Source organism: Rhopalosiphum padi, chromosome 1, assembly GCF_020882245.1.
Source record: "Rhopalosiphum padi isolate XX-2018 chromosome 1, ASM2088224v1, whole genome shotgun sequence".
Taxonomy (NCBI): Eukaryota; Metazoa; Arthropoda; class Insecta; order Hemiptera; family Aphididae; genus Rhopalosiphum; species Rhopalosiphum padi.
The window spans coordinates 34659811-34681502 of record NC_083597.1 but is presented as its reverse complement, the minus strand read 5'-3'; the positions used below and the strand labels follow the sequence as shown (position 1 = coordinate 34681502).

The 21692-nt window shown below is 25.6% G+C and overlaps 1 protein-coding gene across 4 annotated transcripts in view; it reads right to left on the bottom strand.

Moving 5' to 3' along the window:
• LOC132932184 (metabotropic glutamate receptor 2) overlaps positions 1 to 21692 on the bottom strand; it is a 177882-nt gene that overhangs the window by 76251 nt on the left and 79939 nt on the right. For all 4 annotated transcript variants that reach the window (XR_009662828.1, XM_060998431.1, XM_060998430.1 and 1 more), the window contains 2 exons: positions 11586 to 11837; positions 3222 to 3506 (listed from right to left, as the gene is read on the bottom strand). Coding sequence is in view for 3 of the 4 variants with exons in the window: in XM_060998431.1 (XP_060854414.1) it covers positions 3222 to 3506; positions 11586 to 11837 (537 nt within the window). In the remaining variant the exon portion in view is untranslated. The remainder of the gene's footprint in view (positions 1 to 3221; positions 3507 to 11585; positions 11838 to 21692) is intronic.

Genomic DNA, 21692 nt, shown 5'->3' with positions numbered 1-21692 from the left:
TTGTTATAAAACACGTGATATGGTGTTTTATGTCGTTTTTATGCATATAAATAAAAATCCAAAAATATGAAATCTCTATTTAAAGTTATTATAGGTTAAAATTATAGGTTATAGTTTTTTACTTTGTTTATCATTTTATATTTTCTAAAATATTAATTTAACAAACATTTTATTTATGAGGAACACTTGTAATACTAGACAGTCACTATAATGTTATACATTTATAATAAGAGGTTACATATTTTAAATACTTTAATAAATATTAGAAATACAAAATTAATACATAAATTAGTAACAATCCCCGAAAAATGTATTAAGTATTGTTAAAAAAATATTTTCATAAACAAAATGTTTAAAAAAGGTTTTAATAATTACCTTTAGATATCAAACAATTTAAAATCTAAACGTTTACATTTAGGCTATAACGGTTAACAAATATATTTATTTAGTATCGTTTATAAAATTAGGGCCCAAAATTATTAATGTAATTTTATAATAATTAGTATTTTTTATCTCAACAGTTACAATAGATTAGAACATTTTTATTGTGCATTTTTTTTTTTTAAAACAGAAAAAAATACATTATGGTAAATAGAGCTAATGTAATAATGCTTTTTCAAACAATGTTTTTAAATTATATTTCTCTTATTATTTACACATCTAACGTGTATTGGTAAATTTCTACATAAGCTGATAATTCTTGTTATTATACACGCAATTTAAATCATTGAATAAATTAATTTTACAATATTTTTAATTGTTATCTATACATACAATTTTAATATATGATGATTTATTTTTTATACAATGAAATTAATCTTGGATGTAAATTGGTATTATTATGTTATATTAATTGAAATAACCTATAAATAATAACTGATATAAAACAAATAAAATAATATTACCCTGGAACCTTACCCTGGAATAAGTTGAGCTTTCGATGAATCTACATACAATATTTAAATATGGTTCAATGTGTTTATTGAATTCATAAATACAACGGATATACGAAACTATCATGTAGTTAATTATTTGTTGTCTAACGTTATTAAATTATTTGAAGTATCCACGAATGTAAAGAATTTGATTTTATTGAAATTTCGTTTTTATGATCGTTTTCTATCTAAATTTTAAACGCATTTATTTTAATATTTTAATTCACATAGAATAGTAACAGCATTTGATTCTAAAAACTTTATTTTAAAAAAAAATACTAAATCAAAAAGTTCAGGTTAAAATATTATTCTTTTTCATAATAATAATCATTTAATCAAAGTATATATATATTCGTAGAATTTTCTGTCTTAAGTTTGAGCATGTCAGTAAACGATCCAATACAGGTAACGTTTCAATAAACCCGAGTTATTTTATTTGAAATTTCAATTTCAATGGAATAGTAAACAATATAAACTTTTGTTAAACCAGTATTCTGCGAATAACTTCAAATATATTGGGTCAAATTAAATTCAAATAAACAAATTAACAGTAATTAATTTGCATTTTGGAATATATATGTAATCAATTTTGAATCAAAGACGATTATTTTTCATTAATTTTATGTAATATAAACAATTAAATAATTTGTCTTAGAGTTTTCGTTTTTTATTTGTATTTAAATACTGTTTTATATTCTGGTTATAAAGAATAGACTATATTTAGTATCCAATTAATAATTATACACAGATACTTTACTTTTAAACACAAAACCTTGGTAAAATTTGATTTGATTGACGATATAATTTAGGCTTAAAACAATTTATATTGGAATTTAAAACCCATAATTTACTTATATAACGAATAAATTTTAATCATACTTCTTTACTAAATTATTTAAATACAAATGTTGTTATTTTTCTTTAAAAATTATTGTATGTACTATTGTATGTATTCTTAATAAGGCACTTATAGCGTATTGTGCTTATCATTATTATAAGTTAAATACGGTGTTGAGTATGTTATTTGTAACTAAAAATGTTTTATTTTTTTAATCATCGCTACTAAAATACTCGAAACGCTGACCCGTTATATTTTAGGAACTACTTATCAATAAGAACTTCCATTACATTTTTATTACTTAGAAAAAATTCTCTATAAAATTACATAACGTTTTTCAAACAATATAACGTCGTTACAATAACGAGTTTCCTTTGTTATGTTACTATCTAACAATGGATAAATTATTTTAAATTGTTTTATTTTAATTTCATATATAAATATCTACAAGCTGTATAAATAATACAATAAGTATTTGTGAGTGAGATAAAAGAATACGAATTTATCTACGAGGTTACATGATTGAAGAAAAACTAACTATTATAGTTACACTTGATTTGATAATGAAGTTAAATTAAATTATAAGATCAAGATATTATCTTCTTTTAAATCTCCGATGGAAATTTCCAGAAATTGACCAAATATGTAAATTATTAATAAGGGGATTATGGTGGTTTTGAAGTTTATAGAAGAACCTCTTATATTATTATATCGCGGCTTGTTTATCAGCCGCAAAGATCGTTGTAAAAACTAAAATTGGAAATGTTTGCAAAGTGGAGGAGGTATTTAATTTTGAGCATAGATATTTTATTTTAATAATATAATAATATTTTAATATTTGCATAAATAGATATGTCATATTATGTACATAGTAAAAATAAAAGATATAAGCATTATACAACACTCATTGTAAGCTTAGCTTGTATTGAGGAGTTGAGTTGAGTTTATAAAGTAAAGTAAAGAATTATGTATTTCTGAAAGAATTCGACAAAAATAAAAGAATTAATAAATTAAAAAACCAAAACTAGTTTAAAGAAATATAAATATTTGTTCAAACATTATCAAAATCAAGATCATACAAAAAAAAAATGTAAATACTTTTAATTTTTTGAAGTTATAAAATTTAATTTTCAATTTTTTACATTAATTCGAGCCTATAAATAACGTACATTGAGATTTTTGAATTAAATATATCAACTAGGCATATGATATAAAGTTCTAAATGATTTCAAACTATTATGTAGAGATATTTTAGTAGTATTTTACAATATTAGTTAAATATAATAAAACTTAATATGTTATTTGTTTTTACCTAACCTTTATAGTCCTAAAAATTGCTCGTAGAGAAGATCAGACACATTAAATGTTACGATATGTTGTTGTTATTTTACTGGTGTCACATATACTTTAAGGGACTTGTATTTAGTTGGTTAATTCAAACGACTTACCTGTGAAGTTTACTTTTCTAAGATACATTAAGAGTTCAGGTCCTTTAACAGGTTTCATGGCTTCACATAAACCAACAAAGTTCGGACCACAATGATCAGAATGCATATCGTACAATGCATGTGCAAAAGCTAGTACAGAATCACTGACAAATTGTAATTGGTTTTCAAACTTTGGTATTTTTTCTCTCAGATGAAACTTAGAATCACATTCATTTGAATAATTAGAATTGTACGGTGTTCTCAAACTTCTCGGATATCGACACTGGAAGTGCTCTTCCCAGAATTCTGAAAAAAAAATCATATATTTGTCATTAATTTTTTTGTGAAATAATGATGATAAATAAATCTAAAATAATCAGAATAATATCATTATATGAAAAAGAAATAGTTATTAATTTAATTTATATTTTATGAACTCAGATTTTAATAATAAAAATAAATTGTATATTTATTATTTACACTAAAATACACATAATATTTAACATCAAATGTTATTAATATATATATATTGTAATAAAACTATAATGATAAAATAAATTTAAGTTTCCTGTATTTTTAATTTACAATTTTAATTTTAGAAAATAAATTCAAGTATCTACATAAAATTTAAGTAATAACGAAATAAAACTATGGCATAAAATAACATATAATTGTATTATTATAGTTAATAATTTGTTTAATATACAAAGGTGGGCATTGTATTTAAATAACATTATTGTAATATATAAAAAATGTGTGACAAATGACATGATGCACAAAAGCAGGAAACAAAATTTCACTTTGGTTCGTATTAACAATAAAAAAAAACACGTTTAGTTAACCCTATACAATACACAATTAGTAAAATTCGAAAAAAATGTAGACAAACATTAAGCTCAGCAATTCTATAGTATAATTGTCCTAATATTATAATACATTTTCCCACACTTTTTCTTTGTATAAAACACTTCGTTTTAGAACCATTTGTGCTCGGATCTCGGAATGATAATATTATTGGATATTAGAAAAAACAATAAACTCAATTATGCACATATTTTTATTATTAATGAAATATTAAACAAGTAATACCAATCCGATAAGTATTAAACCGTAGATCGATGATACGAGTATTATGATTGGCGCAAATAGAGAGTTTGGTAGTCCGCTCAAATTTCTGACAAGTTTCTCGATTCAAAAGTTAGTATTATTAGTATTAAGCATTTATTATTTTTAGAAAATATTATGCGAGCGGAGATTATAGTAATCCCAAAATATTTTAGTTACTCAGTACTCGTATTTGGGTCTATAAGTATATTATTATACTATTATGTATCGTACATGGGTTATTGATCACAGTCTGCTTTGTCGATCATTATCGGTGGCGCCACGCCGGGCTGTTTCTCTTCGTCCGTTCACAATAGTACTCATCACAAGTCACACGCACACAGTGTTGTGTAATGACAGTATGATATAATTTATTTTTACCAAACCTTTCACTTATACAGTATACCATTGACCAAGTTTAATCGATGTATATTTATTCCAGTTTTCTTACCAAATGCTGCCTTTTGATTTCAATAAATATATATCTACTTCTTTACAAACGTACAACCATATAGTAACACGTAATAATATATTTAAGCATAATGATGTGTCTACTTGAAAACTACATGTTGCTAAACTAGCGTGTATGACTGAAAATGTCCACTATTTTATTATTGCCGCAATAAAACTTAGGAAAATGACTGAAAATGTACCAATCAATATAATATCGCTACATTTAGGATGACAATTTATTTGCACACTTTGAATCCGTACCCTAATAAATTTAATCATTTTTTCTTAGTAATCTATAATATTATTATGACAAAATCAGTTCACACGTGTATCGTAAATTTTATATATATATTTTTTCAATTTTCCATTTTCGTAATAACTTTAATTTTTAAACTACAGTATTTATTATTAAAGCTATAAGTAGTTACGAAGAAGACTTATTGAGACTTATACAATATTCCGAAGATAATAATAATTTATTGTTGTTTGAAATTGTTATTTTTAGTTGAATGGTTTATATATTTTCATTATATTAAATAATATAATTTTACACTGAAATTTTAGTATTTTACTAGGTACCAGTAATCAGCATGTTGGTAATATTTAAGTTGAATACTTTTCTACAATCCTTCAAAACATGTATTTTCTGTAAGGTGTGATGCTTAAAATTAAAAAATCGGGTAAATTTTCCTATAAGTGTTACCAGTAATAATTGTATGTATAATTTCTAATAATTATCAAATGACGTATAGGTACCAGTATTTTCAAATGATAATTAACAAATACTGCTGCAATTGCTACTAGTGCACCAAAAATACCATTTTCCTTAGAGATTGTAAAATATTTTATCATTCGTTTTAAAATGGATAAATAAAACAGTTTAAAGTTGGTGAAAAATGTCGTTTTATACACACACACATAAAGCTTGAGAAATAAATTAAATTTTTTTGTGAATTAGTTTATGACATATCTTGTACTGTAGTAGTTTGTCGCATACATATATATTTGTATTACCTTCTTCAAAATCTTGATTTTGTCTCGTAAATTGAAATTAATTTTGATTTAATTTGAATAATATTTTACGATAAATCTTTTTCACTTAGGTAATTGCCATAATAATATGTTTGTGTAAGCAAATGCAATATATTTAATAGGTAATCAAAAATACAAATTTATGTAAAAAAAAATTGTAGTTGATTATAAGAATAAATTGTTAATATTACAGCTATAAAACCGCGTATTTTATAAACATTAAATAATTATACTTTTTCGGTGGTACGATGTGGATACGAAAAATATTCATGAAAAAACGTGGTACGTATGGTAGTAAATACAATAATAATGTTCTATCATCATTGTATAGTAATCAATAATTTTCGTTACCGCAATGATAAAAAAAATCAACATAATACAATAATTGAAGTCTGAAATCGTTTCATTTACGTATAAAAAACTTTGTATAATTTTTAGAAAATGTTGACGTTTTACGGTAAAGAGAAAGACCTACCTATAATATACATGTCATACGCGATGATAGATTACTCGGTTTGAGTGTTATGCATTATAATAGTATAAATGCGTCTCATGACTGAAAAGTTTTACTGTGCCCGTTATGTGGTCTACTCTACTCAATTGACCACACAAATTATTAGTATAATGATGTAGTGATGACTACTCAACCACCCCCTATCTCTCTCTTTGCCTGCAGAAAAATGGCATGTATTTAATCGAAATGTCATCGGCACAAAACGTGCAATGACCGAATTCCAATTTTAGCGGTTTTTGTGGCGCGTTATAGTGGCGGCGTAGTGCCGTAGTCGGTTTGGGGATCGTTTGAAAGTTTTTTTTTTTCTTGATGCGGTTTTTGTTGTTTTGCCATCACCGAACTTTATTTTCCCCTCTTCCGGAAAAACTGCGATATTCGATTTATGCTAGTGTTCGAGGGTGGCAGAAAATAAATAAATAAAACTGCCTATACATACACGAACTGTTATTATACGGCCGTTACGAGAGACCGACGCGCCTGGTCATATCTACTACTGCTTCAGCGTGCGTGTATTATACACGTGCGACCCCGAAAATTCTTCATCTCCCTCTATATAGAGTATATTCTGGTAGCAGTCGCGGCCGATATATGAACGTTTTTAATCTACCAAAACGACTAGTATATAAATGCCATCGCGGGCTATTACTTATAGTGCCATTTCGATATTACCGAATTTTATACGCCTCCCAGGCCTATCTTATCCAAATCTTGATAAATATTGCACCATCTATACGTATATTACGGCGCATGTCGTACACGGGCCTATCTTTTTATACGTTCACGCGAACGAACTGACGAGAGTCGTAATAATTATGGGCGAGATCCTTTCCGACCAAAACGAACCTTTCCCTTTTCGGCTTGTGTGACGTTTCAGTCATTCGGTTATAACCATTTTTGATCACTACACTATTTTGGGTCAACAGTGTAACATTGGATTTTTGATTATTACCATTAAAATTATATCAACTGGTCAGGCGTCTATCATCTTTATAAAACATTATATTTGTATATACTGAATAGTATAATATTACTCGGCCATTGATATTGTCAATTATTTATAATTTACTTTTGCAGAATTGTATTCAGTGTATAGTACTCTACCACTCTAGTGTTAGGTCACCGGTGCTTATTTGAATATAATAATACATTTATTGTACTTATATCATTTCTTCAACTGTAAGTATAACGAGTAGAAAGATTCCTCCCTATATTTATAAAATGTAAAAACATAGGTAAATTATTGTGTACATTATATAATGTATTTATTTAATGAGGGAAGTGTCCGACTCTAGGCAACTCTGGGGGAGTCTTTATACTACAATTTATGAACAAAAACAAATATAAAAATTGTATGCTTCTTATAATAAAAGGTTTATTTATTTTTATTTTTTAAATCCTACATATGCGATAAAAATAGTTTATTGGCCAAAAATGGTTATTAAAGAACAGCAGAAACATTTTATCGATTGAAAAGAGAAAGGTTCATTTTGACCAAAAATGTAGCCTATATGTATAATTATCGACCTCTATGAATCCATCGAACGTGTCCGGAACCTTAAAACCCGACTCGTATATTATTTATAGACGGTGTTTAAAGATTTTCCGTATAAACATTGAGAACTATTTGGTCAGTGTGTGAAGTCAAAAATATTTTTGAATGTCCTTACGATTTAATTCGCATTGTATAACTAGCTGAATATGATACGAAAATCCTTTTGAGGGAATTTATTTTTCGCTAAAATAAATATTTAAGAACATAACGATAAATTAATATCAGCTACCCCTAACAATCCCATATTCACAAAACGCAAAATAGGTTTTTGGTCGACACACTATACATATGTGATTGTTCTCAAAGCATGTACGGAAAACCTAGAAACACTGTGCATGACATACGGTCGCAACGAAAACTATGTTTTACTGTTCTCGGGCTTTATTAACGCGTTTTTTTTTCAACAGAATTGCAGAGTTATGCCAATGGCGTGTTATGGATGTTTCGTTTCGAGGTCGTTTATAATATAATGTTATTGTACAGATACTTTTTAAGTAATTTAATCAGAAAACTAATGAAAATTACAATTAATCAAAAATATTTTATTATATATACATAATTCATATATTGTAAATAAGTACCTAATTTGATCAACATAATATCATATATTATGTATGAATGACACGAGTAGGCTGAATAGCATTCAAGTTAAATAAGTAACCTGCAGATATATGATGAACTTATTATTTATTTATATACCATAATAAGTTCGGGTTAAGCACTGTGGTGATTGAAATACAAACCATTAATATAATCGTATGATCCTTAAAATAAAAATATCAATGCATTTACACAAAATTAATTTTTTTTATAATAAATAACTAGGTATTTATGTAAAATAACTTAAAATAAGGATAACCTTTGAGTGTTTACATTTCCAAAGAGATTTATTTAAAAATCTATATTTAAAGTTGTTTGATATTTTAATTATTTTTATTTGTTCAAGGTTACCACATAAATAATTTATTTAAGTTAATACTCGTTGATATTTTACAGATTTTTTTTTTCCATTCTCAGTATTATAATATTATAATATTTTTCAATATATTTATTGTTTATTTACCTAATCATTTTTTTTAATTTTATGTTTATCAATTTAAAATTGAAATCTGTAATTATTTTTGCTTGATATATAGAAAAATATAAAGATATATTATAACAATTGATAAATATAGAATGTTAGTTTGTAAAAAAAAAAATTAAATATTAAGAGTTAATTTACAAATAATTAAAACATTTTTATTACCATAGTTTCTATATATTTTTATCTGCCTACAGTTATATTTTTCGTAACACAATCATAGTTATCTTATGTTTCAATAAACATTTCGATACCAACTAGTAAGTATCATCGGCCATTATTAGAATATCTTATCACCACTTATTATAGATATTATACGTTTTAAAAAACTAAAAAATAAACGAACAAGTATTATTTAGATAGATTATTTGAAGTAAATTTCACAACCTTATATAGTTATATGACAAAGAATATAATAAGTATAAAATAATAAATTATTATAAAACTAGAGAAGTAGAGAACTCATTCTGATATAATAATATTATATGATATAATTTCCAATATACCTCATCAATGAGTAAATTACTATAATAGATGAAATATATTTTAATGATAAATCTTGGTTCAAGTGTATACAAATTGATTATGAACTGCGCCAGCTTCAAAAAATATTAGGTACATAATATATTTTTTAATTAATATTATCGTAGATTGAATTAATTTTGAAAAAACCTTCGTTTACGATACTAGTATAATACTACTATCATGTATAATATTACAATTTATAATACATAATATTATTAATTTAATACCAAATTATTACAGAGCATTGTGAATAGGTTCGGGTTCTAAAACTCTAAACATAGTCAAAAAATTTTGAAAATTCTATACGTAATGGCTTAACGTTTCAAATCCCTACGATTAATAATTTTTAATACAATGGCAAAATAACTAGAAAAGAATTTTTGAATAAAAAAATTATTATAATTTGATTACATTTTAAACTTTTTTCAACTCTTTTTCAAAAATATAGGTAAATGGCTATTTAATATCCAATTTTATCAAGATATGAACTTCTAAAATATAAAAATTGTGCAAAAATATTTTTGATATTTCTATTGATATGATAAAACTATTCTATAACAACTTTTGAAGAATTTTTTATTACGTATTCAAGTTTTTTTATTTGAAAAATTTGTTTCAACTTATAAAAAAAAATTATAAAATTAAAAATACCTATAAATTACTAATAAAAGATCCAAATTATTTTAAAAACATATTATTATAATATCTATAAGATTTTTATATAAACATTTGGTTAAAATTGCATGTTATTACGGTTATTTCTTACTTAATTAAAAAGAAAAAAACACTAAGTTAATATAGTTTAAAACAAATGAGTTTCGTTATTTAGTATCTACTAAATAAAATTGATATATATATATATATATATATATATATATATTTATATATTAATAATGATTAATAAAAAAACAATACGCATTTTTTACTAACTATTCCTTAAAAAATCAACTAGATCAACTTTTTAGTTTTTACCATATACCATAAACACTATGAAATATTGAATCAATTTTTCAGCTTCATAATTTGAAAAAAAAGTTAGTTTAGTTTGCCAAAAAAATATATATATATTCACGCATTATTGTAAAACCAATACATTTTTCGCTCCGCTCGGAATCTAATATTATATATAAAAATAATAATAACCTTATTGAGTAAATCGTTCTGAACGAAAGTTCTAGTGGGTCGAGTTCATAGAAATGTTTTCTTAGAAAACGTGTAAAATATTTAACGAATGATAAGTTTGATAAAATAAAAATTGTAAAAAAAAAATATAATGAATTGTAATTTCATAGAAATATCATATAAAATATTTTTATAAAGGATTTCAAGGATTTTGAGATTCTCGAGGACAAAAAATCTTTTCGATAGAATAATCTTAAATTAAATTCTGAAATGTGGACAAAAATTTATAAATTTATTTGGATCTCGTAAATTTATTTTATATTTTGTGATATCAATTTTAAGACTTTTTTTATGATAAACAATATATCAACTTATGTAAAATTAATTATATTAATAATTTATAACAAGTATTACATTTTTTTCGCTCCACAATCGATTTGAATCTTGCAAATTATTTAAAAAATAGTGAACAGGAATAAACACACATCGCACAATTGTGAAAGTAACTATACTGTAGTACTTTTAAACCTAAAGATGGACCGCATATTAATAATAAATAAACAAAAAAATAATAATAATATAAAAAAACATCCAGCACATCTGATAATATATTATTTGTATTACCTATTTTTACTATACATAAAGGTGTAGTAAAATAGTAAAATGTGGAAAACGTAGCTTAAAAAATGGAAAATTGTTTTTCTTTTATCTATGTTGCTTTATTATTATTTTATTTAATGTGAGGAGGGGTTTGTATAGAGTACAATTATTTTAAAATTCAACAATGTTTGGCTACCTAACTAGTTTCAAAATGTTCAGTGTTCATGTTTAGACGTGTTAAATAATATTTTGAAATTACCATTAGTTTAATATAATAAAAATTAGTTTTGTGCGGAAAAATATGATATTATTAACTCCTTATAACATCAAAAAATACAATTACAAAAACTTTAATCTAAGTTAAAATAATTATGAATAACAGTTAACTGCAGTATTACATACCTGTGAACCAGGGATTTCTTTTGTTGTTTTCTACAGTGAGTCCTAAGAAGTACTCTTCAAACCCAATGACAGGGTTAGCTTGAGGTTGAACAGATAAGCATCCTTCCACTTCGGCTTCATTTGTAGCAGATACCATATCTCTTGCACTCCATCCATCTGAACCAATCCATGAAAAATTTCCAGTAGCATTATTTCTCCTTACTGCTTTCATTAAACTCACTACTTCTTGGTCTGATCCAAAAACTATAACCCCTATAGTTAGAAAAAAATAAACAAATATTTGATTTAGTAATGAAAAGCATTAGGTAATACATTTATAAATATTAATAAACTACATCGATATTGTGAAATTTGTTTCTAATCAAGTTGCTTTTTTAATTTACAATAAATTGTTTAATACCACCTTAAAAGTTTAGATTTATATTTTATTTTTTTCTATTATTACTTTTTTTTTTTTTTGACGTAGATTTGACATTATTATTGTTATGTGGCTATTTTTGATGAATAATAGTAAATTCTAGAAACGTTCATTGAAATAAATTTATATAAACCTAGCTAGTCCCTCGATACTACTTTTTAATGTAACTGTACCCAAAATAAAATATATACCATTATAATAATAATAAAAATAAATTGAAATTCTGACTGAAGAACCTTCAAGGCTATTTGGTATAATATACTTAAGTTATGTAAGTTTTATTTTTTTTTTTTTATCATAATATAATATTGTAACATAAATTGAGTTGATTTATTTAGATTTATACATAATTAAGTGTATAAGCTTTTTTATTTAATTAAAAATGGTTAATTCGATATTAGGTATTTAATATAAATTAAACATGATATATCTTTATCACTTATGTAGAGATAAAATATAATTGAATTATTCCTAAAATTATTATTATGAGTGGGTATAATATTTTTTATATACTTTTATGACTCTATTACTTATAAACGTTATCCGATTAAAGAAGATTATAGGTTTTTAAATTTCATTGTTTTTTCCAAATAGTATTGTATTTTGTCGAAATTATTATTATTATAACGTTATAAATTAGTGTTTTAATAATAATATTATATACTATATTGTGAGGTGTGTACTTTAAAATATTGTAATTTATATTATATTTTATAATTTTTGTATAATATAATATAATCATAATGGTAGGTTGAGCTAATTTTTTTACTAAAAATAGTTATTTAAATACTATATTTTCAAATTCTTGGGATTTTTTTGTACTACTTAAAGAATATCTTGTGAAGATAAAAACTAGCATTTTTCATAGGATATCTTCTATTTAATGTATATGACATACACTTTTTAAATATATATAATATATTAAAAGGGGGGATTGATTATTTGAGAAACAAAAATTTGAAAAAAATTATTATAAATAAATGGGGGTGAGCATGCTAGGTGAATCACTTTGTTTGTACATATATATATTTATATTATTTTTAATTACTTATTTTGATATTATAAATACCAAAGTACCTAAAATTGAAAAGGATTAGAAAATGAATGAAATATAATTTAATAGATAAAAATTGTCCTGAATATTTTAAAAATATCATCGTGTATAGAAAAGAATAACTTAAGTAATAGGGAATTCATTAATATCTTTATAAAAAAAACTAAAAATATTTAAATTTTAAAATATTTTTAAATATTGATGACAGACAAGAAAATATTTGCGCACACACACACACTCACATTAATATAATATATATTACATAACTAATACAAAAAACCTACATTGAACTAGTGGGAATTCAACATTTATTTTTGTACTGTATAGTCATTAAAGATGGTGATGAAAACAATTTAAGCTCAATTACTTGATTAAATATAATATAACCACTGAGATGTTATAAGATATACGGAGGATCTGCCATATTCCTAATGGTACGAAAAACGAGATTCTCAAACATATATATATATATATCATTACCACTGGAGGAAAAATAAACTGAACGTCTATATGATAAAGATTGGAAGACAGCACATTTTAACTTTACATCACCCAGGGATCGTATTAAGTTAAGATTGGTATCAAAAGTTTTGTTATTATATGTGGACTGACTTTAAATGTATATATACAGTACAACTGCTGATATAACTCTATAATCTATAGGTATATTATTTCTATTACATTTCTAAGATTATTTATCTCTCGGTAACTTGTATACTCATATGTGATAACGTGGAATAATAATATTTTTATCTAACCAAACATTTGTCTATCACATTGAAACCATATGTGCAAAAGCGTTTAAGAATTTAAGTTTTGTTAAACGTACATGTGTCTTCATGGACCCTTGGTGCCTAACAATACTTTATTTTTTCCTAGTCCGTTGTGGCCTAGAATTTGGTGCAGTTATACGGACCCCTAAAAACAGGCTTCATTGATAAAATATAAAAATTCCAAAGACGTTGCCTATAAACATTTACATATTGTATAATACATTTTTTTAAGTCAACCAAATTCTTTTGTTGAGAAGAGTTTTGACTTAGTATCGTTATCAACTCGACGAAGTTATAATGATTTTCTATTTATATTCAAATTGCTTAACGATAAAGTAGTGTGTTCCGAATTCTTAAGTAAGATAAATTGTCGTACCTCACTAATGGATACACGTACAAAATATGCATTTCATGACGTCACTTGTAAACAAAATATTGTCCTAAATAGCCCTATAATTTCAATTGTAAACTATTGTAATAATAACCATTTAAATAATTAAAATATTTTTCTTCGATAATGTTGTTGAATTACTAAAACACGATGTTCTTAACCAGTGAACCAGATTTTATGGATTAACAATAATACTCCAACCGTATTCTGTACTCGCTGCCCACTTTGGGTAGTGCTCCCATGGTATGTAATATTAAATAATAATAATAATAATAATAATAGGTATTTGCGACTTGTTATGCCGACATGCCGTTATACGCAAAGTATTTCAAAAATCGTTTTTGTTTTTAAATTACGAATTATTGTGTGTGCCTGTCCAATGTAATTTATTTATTATTAAAAAATGTGTGAAGTTGTGCATGAACAACGAACCAGCAGAGTGAGTTTGTAGGGCCGTCACACGAAAATTTACTCAATGTTGTGTTGCATTAGGGTGTTGTCGGGGTATGCGATTGTTGGTATGTCTATACTCTATATCGTTGAGTTTATATTATATTATTATTGTATTGACACGCGACTGTTGGCGGATTTTCGTAGACAATAATTGTTTAACGAAAGTTATTGTCTGTGTAATTTTCTAAGTGCACGGATTAATTAAATGTCAAATCATTATATACGATCGACACCACGATCGGTAACGGTGCTCGTGCAGACGGCAGATTATAGACGAGCGGGCAGCCACGATGCGGTCCAGCCGGATCCGGTCTCACACATTTCACGGAGGTCTGCTGTGGATGCGGAATTCAAAACACCGTCGTCATAGTGTGTACTTATTTCTATATACGAATTATAACGGAATCGCGCAAGCGCATATTATAGACGGATCATCCTCGCTATACGCCCTGCAGGATGACGGCGGTACAGAGCTGACGGGTGTGCGAGCGTAATACACGGATGTGATGGCGGTTCCGGGTGGCAGGACAGGCGCAGGATATGAGTTCCGTAGAGAGACGTGACGAGAAAAAAGAAAATTAGGGTCGCGTCTCATATACGCCGCACTACAATACACACCCGCTGGTGAATGTCTTATACTATATATTTTCAGGTCCCGCGGTGACGTGGTGGAAGATAAACGAGTCCGCGGCATCGTTTAAAACCTTGTTAAGTTCTGTCGATGTCAATGCGTTTTATCGGACCGGTGCAGGCCCACCACACAACGCCAACCGCCGGTTTATCACACCTTCTCCCCGCCAGTCACAGCCGCCGCCATTAACCCTTCGTCGCCAGCCATCGGCGGCCAAATGACCCGCGAAACGTCGATGTGCAAAATTAATGAACACCCTTTCTCTGTCATTCGCTCTTCTCTCTCTTTCTCTCTCTCTCTCTCTCTCTTTCTGACTCTCTCTGTTTCTCACACATGCACTCACACAACACACCACACTCTCGCTCTTCTAACCGATTTATTTCTAAATTGTTCCTCCGACGGACCTTTACGCACACTTTCCCAAACATTGCTTACTATATTATAAACACCCTTTATACACCCACTCCATACCGGCGGGCGGACCCGAAACTATACAGACGACGAACCCGAAAATATATTATTGAAAATAACTACGTTGACTCATTAGTAGTCGTATTTCATACGACACGCCACGTCACTGGTTACCAAAACTCGTGGCACAAACGAGTTATAGTTGAAAAGTCGACTCTTGAAAAAAAAAATACCAAAACGAAAGAGCAAAAAACTAAATAACCATTTTTTTTTTTCATCATCGATTGCAGAAGTGTTGACCAATCTACTGACGAGAATGTGACACGCAGGGCTACAATGTGAACTACCAAAAAACCAATTACACTGTCTCCATCGATCTTTGGTTCTCGAGACGACTTATATTTTTAAACACATTAATATTAGCTGGTGATTGATAGCTACTGCAATTTTGCTGGGTTGTTTTTATTCTAAATCGAATGACAATTTATTTGTTTGAATATAATATTAACTTATATAATATTATACCATGATATGACATCCCAGGATGTGCCATATTTTTTGAGTGATGATGTTTATAGCCTTAAGGGTTTATTGAATCCACTGTATTCGAAACAAAATAGGAAACGGCAGCCATGGAATATATCACTTTCACTCGTATACAAATAATAATAAGCGTTAAAGAATATTATTCAATTTAAAGTGTATACAGCTTTTTTATTATTTTCATGTTTATTTGTTATTCAGAATAATATAGATACCCCTTAATTTTAAAATGAAGTACCTGCACATGAAACGAGAATATTAGAATCAATATATGCGTAGACAACATAGTTTCTATTTTAGATTTCATAATATTATTATAACGATTTATATATACTATTCAAAGAGTTATTAAATGATATAATATTCATAAGTTGAAGCCATTTATATACTTAGAAATCAAAACTGACAGCTCACGTGGAAGGATAATTTTGCTATTGTGTAGAGGTTAACTATACATGCCATGCTTATTATATATGTTCAATTTGATGCAGTTTTAAATTAAATTTTTAATAATCTAAGAAAGTATCGTCAGCGGATGGCTTCTCCTATCAAGTCTTCTTTAAAAATCTTCTTGTTAATCATTTAAACTTATTATATAAAATATGTATAAGATTATTTAATTTTAAATAAAAGGCAAAAAAAAATAATAAATAGTTTTGATACTATAATAAATAAACAAAAAGTTTTTAATAGTAACTCTGAAAAATTAAAAATAAATATATCTTTCTGAAAAATATAAAGATTTTTTACCATATTGTATTAAACTTTTTAAGAAAAAAAAATATTCTCTAAAGTGAATATTCATTTGATATACCTATATAGTATTAAATAAAAATATATAATCCAGAAAGTTGTTAAAATGTGTGTCAACTTTAGTCTGACAAAAAATTTCATATCTATTTTGAATAACATCAAGAAAACTAAAAGTAGTTTTAAGCATTAAATTTCGTCAAAATATGTATTAATGCCTGCAAAAAAAGAGCATATTCATTTCAGTGACATTTAAATAAACTGTAAAAATAACTTAAACATTAATTAAAATACTATAAAATTTATAATAAATAAAATTATAAGGGAGACTAAACTAATTTAGTATTTATACTCGCATCTTGTCAATATAATTGCATAATGCACATTTCTTAAGTCTATCCAACAACAGTTTCTATACATAGATTTAGTATTAACTTGATTGTTATTTATCTTGTATAATAAGTCAATATCATAATATTCTTCTCTACACTTTAATAAAAACGATCATATACCGAGTCCCTTTAGTGACTAATAGATTTATACTGCTCACAGTTTTTTAGTCTTGCCTTAAAGTGGATTTCAAACCATTTATTCTGTGAACGAATTTCGTCGGAAATTCAGATCCAACAAATGTATACAGCTTTCCTTTTTTTTTCGTTAACGTGTGTTCACTTTTATATACTTGAACAGCCGAACGAAATGCTTATTATTTTTCACCCTTTTGAGCGTTCTACAATGGGCTGTAAGATAAAACGTATATCACTTTTAGAGTACCCTATGCCACCGCAAGGCTAATTTAGTACTTTACGACCAAATTTAATTTATTGCAGTGTATAGTAAGTCAAATAATTGAATTATGTTTGTAGAATGCATAGTAAGCTGTTAACACTTTTTCATTCTAAAAATAAATTTACTGCAGTACTAAAAGTAATAATCAATTCCCAAGTCTTAGAATTATAAAAGAAAGGCCGCAAGTTTAGGTAAATATTATCAAAACATTGATTTAAATTTTATTATAAGGTATGTATAACCCATAAAAACGTTAAGCCTTAAATTGTTTAATTATTTGAATACGTATGGAATAACGGATATAGTTGTCTCGACCCCTAGACGTCAATAATAATCAATAAATTAATAATATTTAAGTTATAATTACATAATATAATCATTTTTCTTATTTATTTGCGTGATTACTATTGTTATTGTAGAGCTGTCATAACAGTCTGTGTGTTAATTAAGGACGATTTTAATTAAATTAAAAATAATACATTAAAAATGTTGACTTAAGAAGATTAAATGGAAATATTTATTCAATTTGTCTACAACAATAAACAAACAACAAGACAATACACAATTTTCTAGCCACATAAAAGATTATGTCAACGTTAGATTGATATGCGTTAAAATCAAAAACACAGCGAAACAGTTTAAAAGTAAACTACAGGAAACTATATAAAAAAAAAAACAAATTAAAAAAGATAGCATAGTATCCCAAAATATTTAATGACCCGTTATACTAAAAAATTAAATAAAAAACCAGTATAATAATATTAGTTAAAATATGAAAGTTAAGATAAATCATTTTTTTTTTTTCAAAAAATCATCTCACAGCGAAACTCAGTTAGTGTATATATAGTATCATTTTATTTTATATTTTAACAAAGGTTAAACCGAAATATTCTAGAAAACATTGAAAATAATTAAAAAATTATCTCTTCAAATATTATTCATTTATTTAAATTAGTTTTATTTACTGATACGAAACTCTTTCTGTTCTTATTGTATTGAATAAATAGTTCTACAAAAAAAAAACATACATGTAATAATGTTAACTTCCTTGATCCGCTCAGAATCAAAAAGTTAAAGTTCCGCCAAGAAAATGTAAACATTATAGACAACAGAGAGATTTTTAGTTTTTAATTTTTTATGCATCGGATGATTCATAAAAAGTAAATACTCGAGTTTCAAAATATGTTTCTTTATTTTCTACATTTTTATTTTTAAAATTATAAATGCACACTATTTTATATTTACCTAATGATTTTTTCTCTAATACATTTTGTTAACCAATATAAACATTTAATTATTTTTTTTAAATCCTTTAAATTCTTTATAGTGAATCAGAATAATTCTCTGAATATATTAAAGTATAAATGTTGAATAATTTTTAATCATCATTGATAAATATTTAAGGTTTAAACAAGAAAATTAGAATTTCAAGAAGTAATCTATCACGTCTTTGATACATAAGTCTACTTGCTTAAGTATTAAAAGCCTTCTATATTTTAAATGAATAACTATTTCTTCTATATTGTATAGAAATAATTTAAAATCAGTTTATAAGAATAAAAATATAGGTTTCCGTTTAAAATTTTGAATAGAATAGTAATATTCATTCTCACTAACAATTATTAGGGAAAAATTATAAGTCAAGTAATTTAAGTAATAAATTTAAAATTAAATAAATATACATACAATATATATATACATTATATTATGATTTCTTGAATACATATGTCAAAAAAATATAATATTAATTAAAGGTTATATTTTGATGATAAAACAATTAACTTATAGATTATGATATTTTAATAAGTATGGTATTAATTTTTGCATACTAATCAGTAATCAATCAAAACATAAAATTATAAACTCTATAATTATTAATATACGCAATGAATAAATTTTCGAAAAAAAGTGAAAAAGTAGGTAACTGTTCTGCTGTTTAGATTGAGTAGTTTTTAAATATACTTTATATCAAATGTTAAGTTTTTATAAAAAAAAAAAAAAGCCAGGGTTTTATTCCATTATATACTTGTTTAGTAAATTTTAAATATATCTCGTCATTGAGAAAGTTATCGTAATGGATGTTTGAATGTGAATTCAATAATAAATTAATCATTTCATATGAAACATTATGATTCTGAGCGAACGTGGTATAGTGATATTAATTTTGCTTTTAGCGATATGGTAGATTGAATTAAGTTTTACAAAACCATTACATGTTTCACATTATTAATAATTATTATAATAGTATATATTTATTATTGTATCATATACTATTGTCAAAACAAGTTTAAGCGTTTTGAACATAATGCGGAATCATTTTTAATGATATTTGTAGGTACTTGTTGCCCGTTTATTTAACGGCACTTGACAGCATAATAAAATATCTCTTCATACGGCACTATTATTTGGGGCATTTTCTTATATTAGTTTTTTTTTATATATTACCCCATACACTTCTAAATATAAATCTAGAGTGTTAATGTAAATTATGGTCTATAAAATATTTTAGTTATTTATTTATTTTCTTAACATAGTAAAATGTTATTACGATTTTCTAATCATAATATTATGTCAGTGTTAAAATGATTTTTTTCAGTTTAATTATACGTTTTACGGTTTACCGTGAAATGTAATTTTAAAGTTTTAAGTAAATTTATCTTTAACTTTTATTTGGAATTTTTTCAGGTAATATACTTTTTTAATCACCGAAATATTACTGTGCCCTCGTATACAAGAAATGTTATTTTCACGGCTTTTTACTTCTGATATTATCTTTGATTTTAAACCACTGAATTTCGTTTTCATTATTATTTAAACTTGTCACAGAATTTAATTAATCATAAAAATGTATGTATAATTGTCAAGTTATTTGCAATTTATTTTATTTTTATAGCAAAATACATTGTCTACATTTCGGCTGTGTATATTCGTGCAACAATTTGTGGATGTATTAATAATTTCGTGCAGTATCTGCTGCAACAGTAATTTTTTGTAGTTTTGATTTGTTACTATAGTAAAAGTGTTTATAATTCGGAAGTTTTACGATCATTTCATAAAATAATTATTTATATTATTAATTATATTAGTATTTTGATAGGGCAATAGCCTTGTTCTCCATTAGTTTATATAAGTTTGATTTCTGAATTGGTAAAATTATAACTAGACTCTATTGTTTTAATAAGACGCGTAGTTAGAATAGTACGTTAATCAAATGTTTAAATTTAGTTTGACATTTTTTAGGAAAATATTAAAAAGTATTATCTATGAATTTTATTTTTATTTATATGTTTAATGTTTATAATAAATCGTATTGTTATTTTTATATTTACTCTTTACTCTTTGTTTGTTTCTGATTTGGTTTTCTATAAATTGGGTTATTTTATTTGCATATTCTGTCTTTGATTTAAAAATGTATACTAAAATTGCTACTTATTTCATAATATATTTTTTTTCTAATTATCGATTTGAAAACCGTCGGTTTTCATTATTAGTTCAATTATAGTACTTTTAACTGTGATTTTCTTTGTGCTCCTATTAATTATTATTGTTAATTTTATTCTAAATACTTTTTGGGGTTTTCAGTTTTAGTTATTGTTGACGTGTATTAGAATAACTGTATAATATAATAAAATATAGTGAGAATACATTTTTGTTTTATATAAAACATTCTGCTTTTGCTCGTTTATTTTAAGGATTATTAGATCGTTTAATTGTCTAGTTTTCTTGAATTTATTGAGTACTTTATTTTTTTTTCCTTTATCGTGGTTTTACGTTTTTCGTTCTACCCATAGTTAAGACCATTTTTTTACTGAAATAATTGCATTTTTAATTACTTATATAGTCCAGTTCTATGAAAATATTAAATTCTTCTTCTAATTAATTCCTTTTTATTAT